At 45.6% G+C, this 13,607-nt stretch overlaps 1 protein-coding gene and 1 pseudogene across 1 annotated transcript in view; one reads left to right on the plus strand and one right to left on the minus strand.

Annotated features, from left to right (window-relative positions):
* LOC144133727 (uncharacterized) overlaps nucleotides 1-13,607 on the plus strand; it is a 50,452-nt gene that overhangs the window by 30,656 nt on the left and 6,189 nt on the right. Inside the window, exons 3-4 of the mRNA XM_077666859.1 lie at nucleotides 1,431-1,719; nucleotides 1,807-1,914. Coding sequence (XP_077522985.1) covers nucleotides 1,431-1,719; nucleotides 1,807-1,914 — 397 coding nt within the window. The remainder of the gene's footprint in view (nucleotides 1-1,430; nucleotides 1,720-1,806; nucleotides 1,915-13,607) is intronic.
* On the minus strand, nucleotides 4,433-11,691 carry LOC144133540 (uncharacterized; annotated as a pseudogene).

Here is a 13,607-nt window from a genome sequence, read left to right on the forward strand (position 1 = left end):
GGCTGCAGTGTAGGTAGTCGCATTAAAATAAATCATGGGAAAGAACTTAAGACGGTATATTTTTCGTCTGATATCTAAACAAAGAAGTTTGGGGCTACTTTGAATTCAAAGGAAGCTGGAGCTAGTTGAATATTCCCGGGAGAAAAACCGGGAAGCCCTATTTTGTGAGGATTGTACCTTCCAAATGAAATATAACTTTTGGGGACTGCACATGAATGAAGCATAATCTTGTTTAGAGCGAACTAATGCAATAAACGCAAGAAGCTTTGTGTGTTTGTTTGCTCGAGGAACAGCAGTGCGATGAATGAATCGGAGTATTCCGTAGGTGCTGGCTAGTACATTTTCAGTGCGAACAGTCCACGATAAATCTGGAGTAGACGCCAAGTGCTTGTAAGAACCTGCAGATTGTCTTTTCATTTTTAATTGTGTAGTTAAAGTGTAATACTTAGACGCCTTTTAGTGAATTCGATTGGCTTGTTTTTTTCGTGTTAATATGCATTTGTCAAACTCGGCACCGTTCCTGTAGTGTATGTATGGTATGTATTCCAGACTGCAACATCGTGCAACCGCACACTTATATCAGCGGCGATAGGTAACTAATTCATAGCAATGAGCCTGAAGCTAGTTGTCAAATGAGTTAAAATTTCATTTATATATATTGAAAACAGTATAGGGTAAGAATAGTATATGTAATAAAATGCAGGAGTTCTGATGGACTACCGATTTCACATGACCAAACTAAGACATCGAGCAACCGATAGCAACAGATCTTTCACCCTTACTTGATTCATCGTGCACGATTGCTCAGCAGAGTTTGGGCATGCCAATGTGGGTCACGAGCATATGGACCAGCCATGTCGGAAAAGTACGGGGCGTATCGAATCACCACGTCGCATACTCCGTGTGTTGCAAAGCGTTCGGTCGTGTTCCACCCCACACAGCCGAACTTACCTTGATGGAGCTGTGGAAATTTCATGAAGGTGCCGCATGTGTCGGTGTTTTCACGCAATTGTGAGCGAGCGCGGCGGCCCTTCGAGCATTTAAGAGCAGGCATTTTTCGGGAATAAAATTAATTTTATTGTCATAGCTTGTCTCTCTCGCATCCCCTTTGTCTTTTTTCGCGCTATTGAAAAATGCCAACGTTCATACACTTGCCTCCTTTCCGTTCTGCTAAAGTCATGGAATGTGGTTTTGGGGCGCAGGGTGTTCGGACGACGACAACGGCAAACCTGAAGTCGATAAGTGTCGCCGAGTGCTCTGTATACAGCTGTAAAATGGCATCAATTGAGAGCTTTCTAAGGATATGAGTATGCGTGACGACTAGTTTGTGTGTCACCAAATAGAACATTTCTTGGTTAAGAAGTTCATTCTAGGGCGATGAAATTAAGCGTTTCTGCGATGGCGCACAGCGATTACACTCGTTCTTACAGCGGAAGAGCACCGAGCCCTTCGTGACGCGACGCCTGGGGAGTCTGCAGTCGCCCTTCGCCGGCGCCACGTGGGCCGACGCCCTAAGCAGCGGCGGCTTGCCTGCCAACTTCACTGGCTTCCACGCAGACGTTGAGATCAGAGCCGAGCCGCAGATTTACGGAGCCCTGAGCGCGCTCGCCGCGACGAGCGTGGAGCGTGCCCGCCTGTACGCTCTCCTAGTCTTCGTGGCGCAGGTCATGCGTTACCGCTATGTCCTCACGAGCGATGCAGCTCAACATCTCTCACCGGGTAACTACTACAAGTGTCTATCGGTGACAGGAATTTACTTTCGCCCCGTGTTTCTGTCCTGGGTGTACCGCACTCTTGTCAACGCAGAGGCGGTCGCACGACTGAGGAGTGTTGTGGATGCCCTCAAGAGCTCCTTCTTATCTGAAGCTGGCGCAGAGAACATCGCGGTCGGCGAATTTAACATTACCATCATAGGTATGTCGCCGTTTGCTTACATAGCGTTTTTGTCCTCACTCGCCAAATAAGCCTGAAAGCACCAACTGTTGGGCGAGTTGGCTTTGCTTGATAAGCTTGTACAGCCCAAGAGCACACGTCGTAAGAAGAGAGCAGATGGAAGAGTAGAAACGGACACAGCAGAGTGCTGAACTAACAACTGGCACTTATTTGACGCTCTGTGCATATAAATACACGTAAGGCAAGCAAAAAAATGAATGATAAACAGCGCATTGAGCACACTCATATGCCAAGAACCCTAAAAGACGGCAACGGTTAAGTCAAAGAGTTCAAGATACGGAATACTTTTCCCGATAAAGATATCGACGGGGCACCTCTATTGAGTGACTTCTATTTAACAATGCATAACAGAGCACTGCAAGGCCGCCATGAGGACACAGCTGTAGCGAAAGTTCGTCGTTTTGTGGAAGAGTATCTCGTTTTGCTTGCCTGGGATCGTGAAGCTTTGAGCATAGAAATCTCTCACCTTCTTGATCCTCTAGATATAAATCGCGAAGTTTCTGTAAATGACACCAAAACGTTCTTGGCATTGAGGTTAGAGTTTTCTCCTTGCCCTGTGTGCTGGTCTTTCAAGCAGGGGGGTAAAAAACCGTTGCTCCTTTACAGTTACTCGTTTTCTTACCTCGTAAAAAGAGGATCGTTATGTCGTGCTTCAAGAGTGTGCTAATTAAATCTTGTGTGCATCAAACTGAACGAATTTTTAGCAGTGAAGCGTACCTACTTCGCGTTGTTTTGTCTGTGGCCGCTGTTTTGTTGAAAAGATTGAAATGTCCCCTAAATTCCATCCCCAGCCCTGAATGCCAAACAAGAAAGCAGTGGCAGTCATTTCTTACATTCATAAAACCTCACACAATTTCAAAATAGTTGAAAAAAAAGTCTGAGTGGACGTTGTACGTATTTTGAGCTTCCAGAAAGGTAGCATGTTTTGTGTATGCGCGTCAACAACCCTGGAAAAACAATCCCCAAGTGCCCGGAAAAACATCAATTGAAATTCGTAAGGTGCCAAAAAATGTTGTTTATTCAATTTCTCGCCCGTGTAACAGTTCTTATAATGGCCAGACTGGACAGTGTCGCTAAGGCAGCGCCGTAACAATGTTGAAAATGCAGATTCTCGTAAGCGATCATCCCGCACTTCGAAAATTGTTGAGCTGTTGCAAGAAACAAAGATAAGCCGCGTGGTGAAATGATTGAAGCCACAGAGAACAAGGAGGGGGGTGATAGGCGTATAATTACCCCGTCGATTTCTTTTCCGGAAGAATAATTTCATTTCCTGAACTCTATGACTTAGCCATTGTTGTCTTGCGGGGGTGGTTTTTCATTTATTTTTAGTTGCTTCACGTGTATTTATATGCGCAAGGCGCGAAATAAATTCTAGTTTAAGTTCACCACTGTATTGTGTCCATTTGTACTCTTCCCTAGGCTGTCTCTTCTTGGGCCGTCTGCAGTTGTCCATCGGCAGTCAAGCAGCGCATGCTCACATTCATAGATGCTCACAGAGAATGGCGTCAGTGGATATAGCGCATAAATGCTGATATTAATCTCGTTTCCGGTAAGGTAACCCGACAAAGTGTGTATGTACTTGAATATTCGTGGAGGTGACAACCAGAGAGGCAGTTTTCGGCTAACCTGTGTGCAAAATTTCGCTGTGGTTTAGTTCCGGTTAAACCTGGAGTGACGGATAGCTATAATCTGGCCGAGTAGAACTTGCTCAGTCGAATTGCAAAGTCAGTGTCTCGCCGCTCCGTTTCGCTGGGCATTCCTTCATCTTCGAACCTGGACATGATTCAGCCTCTCCTCCTCTCCACTTCTCCTCACTAGGTTTCGCCGGCGCGCCGCGCCGCCGGCAGCTGCTCCGCACCACGTGACCAACCACGCATCACGTGGCGGCGCCGCCACCGCCACGGCGCCGCCACGCTGGAGTCTCGAAATGCTAGCGTAATGTATCTATCGCTAAAAGACGAATATTGCGTCGCCGTAGAGTTGAAAAATAGTACTTAAGCTGAAAACGACAAGCGCGAACTTTACCAGCGCGTGCATATTTCGGGAAATATAAATGGTGGTAGGCTATGACACTTGAAAAATACGGGGAAGCAAGAATTGTCAGGTGGCCATAAAAGATGCTCCCAAGCTGACCGATAAATAACTCCGTTAACAGCGCCTCACTACGGGGCAAGCAATGATTGCGTACTACTAGAACAAAAATTCGTAGTATCGTTGAAAGTGCATTTCAGGCCAAGCATGAAGAGCCGAAAGGATTGGGGTTTAGTTGGTGGTCCAACACCCTGACACCAGAGTTGTTACACTGTCTGCTGTGTCCGGCGGCTTCTGCTTCGGAGGTGCTGACTGCCTAATTCCAGCGCAAATTTTTGATCCCCGCACTGTGGGGCCACTTGTGAAGACCTCACCGTTGACGCTTTCGCCCCGGAGAGCGAGGAACTTCCGGTCTTCGTGTGGTAGTCGACTGCGGTAGTGCTCACGGCTACGGTCCCGAAGTTTTCCGAATTGTGCCGAATTGTGCCGTCTCAGCCGTGGCAGCGAGCGACCCGGTAACGACGCGCTCGGGAGCTACGGGGGCCCAGCCGAACGGCCTGTGAAGCTTACGCCAGGAATATGCGTGGAGGTGAAAATCAGCCACACAGTGTACGGAGAATACGTCTGCAATATGAATATTGCGTTAGCGTAGAGTTGAAAATTAGTCATCATCACCATCAGCCTGGCCACGTTCACTGCAGGACAAAGGTCTCTTTCATACCTCTCCAACTGACCCTTTCCTGTGCCAGCTGCGGCCATCTTCTTCTCGTAACCCTATGTATCTCATCCGCCCACGTAACCTTCTGCCGTTCCCTACTACACTTGCCTTCTCTTGGTATTCACTCCGTTGCCCTTGAGGAACAGCGGTTATCTTGCCTTCACATTACATGCCCTGCACAAGCCCATTTCTTCTTCTTGATTTCGACCATTTTACCTTTGATCCGCGTTTGTTTCCTCACCCACTCTCCCCCTTCCTGTCGCTTAAAGGTTCACAGAAGAGGATTTAGAGTTTGCCTTTTTACTGCGGAAATTCTATCTACACGCTCGACGCATTCTTAGAAACTTCGAATTATTGCCTTGTGCGGCCGATTTCCCTATTGGATTCAGCGTCCCGGCTCCCGCCTTTTTCTTTTGAACTGACCTCCGAGAGTAGGAGGGGTCAACCAACGCGCGGAGTGCCTATCAGCCAGCCTCCAGGGGGCTTCCCACTTTTTGTAATACGCGGAGTGATCTGCGAAAGCAAAAACTCCACGCGCATTCCTATTTCCGTGGGCCTAATTTTCGGCTAGGTTGTCTGCGCCTGAGGCTATTTATTCACAGATACCTAAAAAAAATAAAAGCGAAAACGAGGCCCCCATCACCATTCGACTTCCTGTAGGGCACTCCACGTGTTATTTGACTCCTGCTCTTGGTGGTGAGTTAAAAAAAAAGCGGGAGCTTGGGGTTTAATTTGATGTCAGGACAGTAATCCGACTTTTCTAAGAAACTGCCTCATTCACAACGCAGCTCTGCGCATGCGCGTTTCTTTTCAGCTCCACTGTTGAAAATGAAACCGCCAGCTCCTGCTGCACATGAGCAGTTCATGTTAGTGACAGGCGCATAAGACAGGTGGCGGCAGCTGCCAAGCACACATTTGCCACTTCGCAGGCACAGCTGGCTCCTCGTGGAACTAGATTTCGCCATAGTCTCCCACTTGCATTTGTCTTCAACCAGTTAACAGATGAATTTTCGCCACTCCCCAGCGGGTGCCAAATCTTGGGCGAAAAGCGGATTCTCGGAGCATGTAGATAGAGTTCCTGCGGTAACAAGACAAGCTGAGAGCCCTCTTTAGAGTACCTTCAAAGTTACACCTATCATTTTCCTTTCTACAGCTCGCTGCATTGCCCTCCATTGAAATGAACCCTTTTCATTAGCCTCCACGTTTCTGCCCCCAAGGTGAGTACCGGTAAGGTACAGCTGTTGTATGCTTTCCTCTTGGGGGATATTTGTAGATTGCCATTGATTATCTGAGAGAACCTGCCAAAAGGGCTCCACCTCATTCTTAACCTGCTACATATTTCCCTCTCGTGATCCGGATCTGCGGTGGCTAGCAACCCGAAGTAGGCGTATTCCCTTACGACTTCCAGCGCCTGGTTATAAAATTTTGTAAACTGGTGTTCTCTTACACGACTGTTGAACATTACTTTCGTTTCCTGCATAGTAACTTTATGCCACAGTTCTGCTCCGTCTAAGCTATTCATGTTGCTTTGCACTTTATCCCATCGGTAACTTAGCTAGGCGATGTCATCGGTGAACAGCACACTACTAAGTTATTAATAATTATACCCAGCTTTTCCCAATTCAAGCCCCTTAATAACACTCATAAACGCGCGGTGAATAGCATTGGCGAGATCGTTTCTCTCTGCCTGACACCTTTCCTTATTGAAATTTTATTGCTGCCTTTAAGAAGGACTATGGTTGCTTTGGAGCCGTTATCGATATCTTCCAGTATTTTTACTTAAGGCTCTTCTACACCCTAATTCCGTAATGTCTGCATTACTGTTGAGGTTTCCACTGAGTCAAATGCTTTCTCGTAATCTATGGAGGCTACATATAAGGGTTGGTTATATTCTGCGCATTTCGCTATCACCTGACTGATAGTGTGATTATGGTCTATTGTCGAGTATACTTTAAGAAAGCCTGCCTGATCATTTGGTTCATTGAAGTCTGAGGTTGTCTGACTCTACTAGCGATTGCCTTAGTAAAAACTTTGTAGGGAATGGAGAGTTAACTGACCGCTCTAATTTTTAAAATCCTGGACGTCCTCTTCTTCTGGATTAAGATGATATTAGCGATGTTCCAAGCTTCTGGTACGCTCGCGATAAAAATTCATTGCGTGTACAGGGTGGCTAGTTTTTCTAGCACAATCTCCCCTCCGTCTTCAACAGATCTGCTGTTACCTGATGCTCACCAGCGGTTTACCCTATTTGCATTGTTCCTAAGGCTTTCTTTATGTCCTCTTTTGTTACTGGCAGGATGTTCCATTGCTGTGCGCTGCTCGCTCTCTGATTAGAGAGTTTTAGAACAGGGGCTCCAAAAAACTAGCACACCCTAACGATACGGAACCGCTGACATTTAGAATATGGGTTTCCTTTACGCATTGACGTCAGGCTTGGGTTCGTTGACTGCACTGTGGCCAAGAAGAGAAATGCTGAAAAAAATAAACGAAAATCTTTTTGTTTCATATATATGATTACTTTTCTGCAGCACTACATTTGCATAAAATAATTGAAACAAACGCTAAAAACAAGAAATTCTTTTGCCATTTTTTTATTGTTTGCACGTGCAGCACCATATCGGGCGGAACTCGCAATGGTGACTCTGGAAAATGTAATTATCTTCACTTTTGTTGACGCCCGCGGGACTAAAAATTGCTGCATAAGTAAGGAAAATGTGTTACCGGATTGCATAATCTTTGTCAAGCGTTTTTAGATCAAAATCGAAAGTGTGAACGTGACCAGTAGTTTGAACGTCCCGCGCTCACTGACGTCAAACAACGCGTACTCGCTAAGCCTAGCCATTACACCCTGAACAGATTTCAGGCCTGCGCGTCTCGTGACGCGACGTCAACGACGTCACTGGGCACCCGTTGAGGGCTGCGAGCGACTGCCGCGCGCTCGCCTCGCTGGAACGGATGCCACAGACAGGCTCGTCGAACGCCAGGCCCACGCGATTTATCAGGGCAAGGACAAATAATTAAAATTACGGACAGAATTATACATATTTATTTATCACAGCAGACTCTGCCTGTATGCATATTTACAGATATTTACGACTACACATGGTTCGCGGCCAAAATTCATGACAGACAGAAAACAATATTGCGCTGTAATGTAGACAGATGTTGCCTTTTATACTGCGTGCTATAAAACCGTAAACAACTGACAGCCGAAACAAGTTGTTGCACTGATAAGAGATACACACAGTTGCAATACCAATCTGTATATTAAAGTGGGCCCTGTGGCACGGTACGAGTTTCAGGTGAATGAGAGGAAGCAGAACATAGCACATTGCAATGCCAAGAGGTAGAAAACGAAAACCATACTCGCGTCTTAACTGTAGGTTAGAAGAAAATATTATTTAATCGATTTTTCAGAGTAGGTGGCCGCCCTTCAATGGCATAAAACACAACATATTTCTTTGTAGAGTCGAAGACATGCAAAGAAACCACGGTGCATTAAACACACTTGTGACTAAACTGTGGACTAGTTATAATAAATGGGTGACACAAAGAACCACTTATTTCACTGCTGCAGGTACAGGAATGCACAAGGAATTCACTGCACAAACTGCATTGAACAATAATATAGACACTAATACAATAATACATAATGGACACTGCAACAATAGTACCATAACAGACACTGCTCAAGAAGAGCACATACAGACGAAAGGTGTGACAAATAAGTCATTCACCTACCACAGCAGGCACTGTCTGATGTTCAGCTCAGTAAAAAAGAACATTGCATTAATTGTCAAAATACTTTATAATCTCAGATTAAAAACAGGGAACTGTCATTTAAACTTTGGGCTAGAAAGCATGCATGACGCAAACAAAAGAAGGATCATTGCACTACAACAGGGAGAAATTCACCAAAGAAATCACATGAGGAAACTGCAATAAAATACGTGCAGTGCAATTTAAAGTAATTAAATGTGCGGTGTACAACTTGTGGAAAATTATTTTTCAAGAAAGATTTGAGCTTTTCTGTTTTTGCCTTCTGTTATTTTATAATATGAAGTTGATCATTCCTTTGATTGCATAAGTTGTTAAGCATTGTTTTCGGCACAGTTTGCAACAAGTGTAACAAGGAGCTCGAAGGCATGCCCATTTTCACATGCATCTATGTCCTCAAGCCTCGGTAGAGAGTTGAGCGTCAGTTGCCGAACGACATTCCTTTGGTTGGGCCCATGGAGAAATTGTGTGCAGGCACTTTCTGTCACATGCTTTGTAACTACAACCTAAGTGTACATAACTATTGCAGTCACAAAGGCAGAGGAAAACTTGAGTCCATCTCGGTCCAGTTGTGCGATTAAGGAATGGGTGTCTTCTTTCATTTCCGTCTCACTTCCGGTAACAAACAAGTGTCCTCGACAACTTTCACACTTTAAAACTTTCATTGTAGCATGCACACAATACCCCCCAACATAACCAATAACTGGCCCTCGTTCTCTGAGTGCATCAAGGTCAACGTCTACAACTTGAACACTAAAGGAGGTTCCTACATCTCTGACACTGTCTCTTCGATGTTTCTGAGGTCATCAGTGCTCATCTTTGGCGGGGCATTTTGAAGGCGAATCCTGCCCTCTGTCTCACAAAGCTGTTGAACCGATATGTGGTACTGTTCAAAACGACTCTCGAGAGGATCCGTTTGATATTTCCCTAGTAGGACGCACTTAAAATGAAGTTCATTTACGCAGTACTTTGCCAATGCCAGTAAGGATTGAGCAGATAGCCTTAGGGCACTCAATGTGTCCTGGGTAAGCACCCCAGTGTCATGCCCATAAAGTTCCCAGACAACAAGCCAGGTAATGAAACCATTCTGAAAAGCTACTTTTGGGTCATCTGTACTGCAATACATGGGTTTTTCGCAAACAGTACGATGATTAAGCCTTTATTTGGCGTTTTTACGTTGACAATACACCACCAGCGAAGAATGATTTTGATGAAATCTGCTGCTGCTGCCGCATGTTGAAAATCAGCTTCACCACTGCGAGCTGCCAGGGCTGTGGCTACGCGCGGATTAAAAACCTGCTGTACCAGCTTCATATTTTGCCGTTCCAAGTTGCTCGGATTAAGTGCCTTGGATATCAAGCCATACCCAGATTTTATCAGTAGAGATGACTCCTTTTTATGCAAATCTCTCAAGTTCCTAAATGAGGCAGTCATTTTGCATTCAGGATGAACATCATTGTTTGAAAGCTCAAAGCTTGGAAAGAAAAAGCAAGTCCCCGAATTTTTCTGATTCAGCCAATTGTTTCTGATACACTTCAAAAGATGTACAACCTCTACCACATAAAATAATGGCCGATCTGGATCTGCCGGATGTGAATAAACATGACGACGCGTTGGCTTTGGCAGAAACATCTTCATTACCTTTCTGTTTGGAGAGTTATTGTCACAAACAACGGCTATGCCCCTGTACCCAATCTCTTCTAAGCGTATAATCACCTTCTTCAGTATGGCATGATGTTCGTCGCCCTGTATGGTTTTTACCGGAAGAATGTGTGCTACCTCCTTGAATGAGCTCAGCAGACTTTGTATCATAAACATGTGTACAGATGTGGCTGCCTCGCTGGAATTCACTGCAGCACCACATATGCTGCCCCCCTTATAATCAAAACAAGGCTTGATATGAATTTCGTCAAGCATCAACATCACTGTCTTTTCATATGGCTGCAGATGTGTAAATCTATGGGAAACATACTGAAGAAAAGTTGCATCACAAGAATGAATTTTTGGGCAAATTTGTACAGATGTGCACACTTTCCTAATAGTGCTAGGATGGGGCAAGGCTAGTGTACTTGTTATTCTCATATACTTGTAGGCATGCGGCGATATTGTGTGGAGAATGCATGCAAACACCATTACCTGTGAGCTGTATTCAATACGTTCTGCAGAGAGCAGTGTTAGCTGTTCCTTTAAAAATTTCACAGCCCCTTTCTTTTTCCTTAATGCTTGCTTCCAATTTATCTAGAAGGGAATTTACTGCAAGCGACAGGTGGCGAGAACTACAACGCTCGCCAGACTCGTCGGACAGCATGCACAAGTTGTTCAAAATTTCCAACAAGGAGCTTACTTTGCAAACCGAGTCTGGTAGAGCAGCGCTACCAAGATTCTTGGTCGCGGATCCTTGGTAGCAGGCTGAGACTTGGAGGTTTGTCGAACGCTCTCAATGACGCCTTCAACCAAGGTTCACGATCGTTGGTGATGTTCAAGAACATCGTACATTTTTCTTTATGAATCACAGTCCACTGCACTGACACTTAAGCCACTTGCAGGCGTGCCTTAAGTTCTTCGAGTGACAAAAATTGGTCTCTCTCCTGCTCCGCTTCATATGACGCCAGTGATCCTCTGACCACACGGGCGAGTTTGGAAGCTTCTAGTCGGCTCCTCTTAGCATCAGGTGCTTCTCTCTTGCTGTTGTCTGGTGCTGAAAGGTACGAATGGCAGTTGGGAAATACGGTAGGCGCCGATCCACGGCGCAACCGTGGTACTGGCAATCGAGCTGTAAGAACATTTCCTGTTCTTGGATCCGCATACGATATCATCGTCTCGATGCATGAAGCGTCGAAATGATCGGCGCAGACCTGCACAAACGTACAAACGTTTCGTAAACATCTCAGAATCCACTTATTAAAATAGCCTAATGCTAGCCCCTTTGTCTATAAGCGTGTTTGCAGCAAAGAAATGTGGCCACAATCAATCTATCTGGGCTTCGGAAGTATCTCAATAAACGTGCTGATTAAGTAAAAGCAGCAAGGAGCACATAACAGTACCATAAACATTACTTACCTTAGTGTACGAAGTGGGCACGAAGTCTTTCCTTGGAATGGCGCGTAACCACTTCTTGAAAGTGTCGTCGTCTTTTGGGAAACAAACACTTGTATCTTCCTGCCCGTATTGTAATTGCCGGTGCACCCCGACACACAACACTTGTTCGGCATTTTGGTATCCACTGCACATCGCACACGGAAACAAAATTGCCGCCAAACAACGACGAGAGACGACAAACGCGACCACGCCGATGCAACCAACCGGCCCGCGCGGCGCAGGGAGCGTGAAAGAACAGCAGGGACTAAAACCATGTCGCTGGCGATGCGGCTTCTGCAAGTGTCCGCCTGCCGGATGTGACGTCAAAAAATTGGGCGCAGGCCTGAAAGCTGTTCAGAAGGTAATGGCCTAGCCACTCTGTAAACATGGAAGCAATGTGAAAATTTGGCCTGTTTTATCGCTAAAATTTTGTCGCGCAGGCAAGTTCAGAAAAAAGCGAAAGCGTCGTGCGCCTTTAGTTTGCCGTGAACGTGGACATGCGTAGCGGTAACGGCGAATCAGTGGTGAAGAGGGAGGCCCCTCTTCGACGGGCGCCGCCATGTTGACCGACCGTAAAGGGGAGTAGGGGCGCACGCTATATCGGCAAATTAGCGTTCGCCGTTTCCGTTAACCCAAGACACAAAGCGGGCCTTGCGTTCTGCGCATGAGCACTTGGACGCCCAAAACTTCTTGGGGGCCCCCAAAGCTTGAGGCCCCCTATTCTAATACTCACTACTATCAACGTCCTGATTGCACTCGGTACTGTATAAAAATGTTACCTAGGCTTCAATAAACAATGGTGAACTTCTCTAGCGGATGCATTTTGCGGGGAAAATTTAAACAGTGATAGGATTAGATGATTGATTGAGTAACAGGGGAAAAACAATTGCGAAAAAGAGAGATAAATAGGAGGGGTTTCAGGCAGTTGCAATGGGCACCTTTGGAATCGACCATCCAATGAGCAAAGCGCGTTGCATTGAGTTGGGCGAGGGAGATGTGGAGGACATTCTCAAGGCCTGCCATTTTATGGTGATGTTCTGTATTTAAAGGAGAGCAGATGCTAAAGTTTAAGGGAGGGGGGTGTTTTTGCTCTACAATGATGCTTATGACAAAATTAACATGGACCTGCACGTGAAATTCGTGAGACCTCGATTGACAATTTCTAATTAAATTTATTTTTCCTCTGAAGTCTGAGTTTCGGTTTCCACTGTCAGACTATGTTTGTGACGTCACAAGTGAGTGAGGATGCGATTACGTGATTCCTTCAAAAACACAAACAATACTGCTGCTTTCTCGGTTTTATTCGTTAAAACTCTTACGCTAATCTGCTCCAGAAGCTGCAATTGCAGCAAATGCACAAAGCGCTTTTGAATGACAGTTTTTGTATGCCTGGCTTGATCTGGTGCTCACTATTTTTTTGTAAAAATAGAGGAAGCGCTGACTAACGCCTTGCGCATCGATCACAGGCAAAAACTGAGATTGGTTTTAGAGGAAAGTAGATGGCGCTACATCTATCTCGCATCTCGGTGGACACACTGAACCACGCCGTAAGGCAAGGGGTAAAGGAGGCAGTGAGAGAAGAAAGCAAGAAAGAGGTGCCCTAGTTGAGGGATCTGGAATAATTTCGGCCACCTAGGGTTCTTTAACGTGCACTGACATTGCACAGGACACACGTGGTCCATGTTATTTTAGCAAAAACACATTAAGGTAGTATCTGTTCTTTTGATCCATAAACTAGACATTCAAGTTCGCCAGCTCGATCAGCTGTATCTCGTACATTTCTACAAACCCATCGTTATTGTTCGTCTAAATTAGTGTTGGGATAGGGTGGCCTCGGCTGTAGCAGTGTAAGGCTTCTTTCCATCAATCAGAGAAGCTTCATTCTCATCCAGCGGCTCCGCCTAGCAGATAATTACGATCTCTAAAGCAGTTTTTTTTTGTTTTCGGCGGCGTTCCAAAGCGTCACACCCCCAGAAGCCGCCACTTGGCACACGAGCAAGTGCTAGACGAAGTGGTAGGAGTACGGGGAGCAACATGAGGAATGTTTAAT

This window comes from Amblyomma americanum, chromosome 5, assembly GCF_052857255.1.
Source record: "Amblyomma americanum isolate KBUSLIRL-KWMA chromosome 5, ASM5285725v1, whole genome shotgun sequence".
Taxonomy (NCBI): domain Eukaryota; kingdom Metazoa; phylum Arthropoda; class Arachnida; order Ixodida; family Ixodidae; genus Amblyomma; species Amblyomma americanum.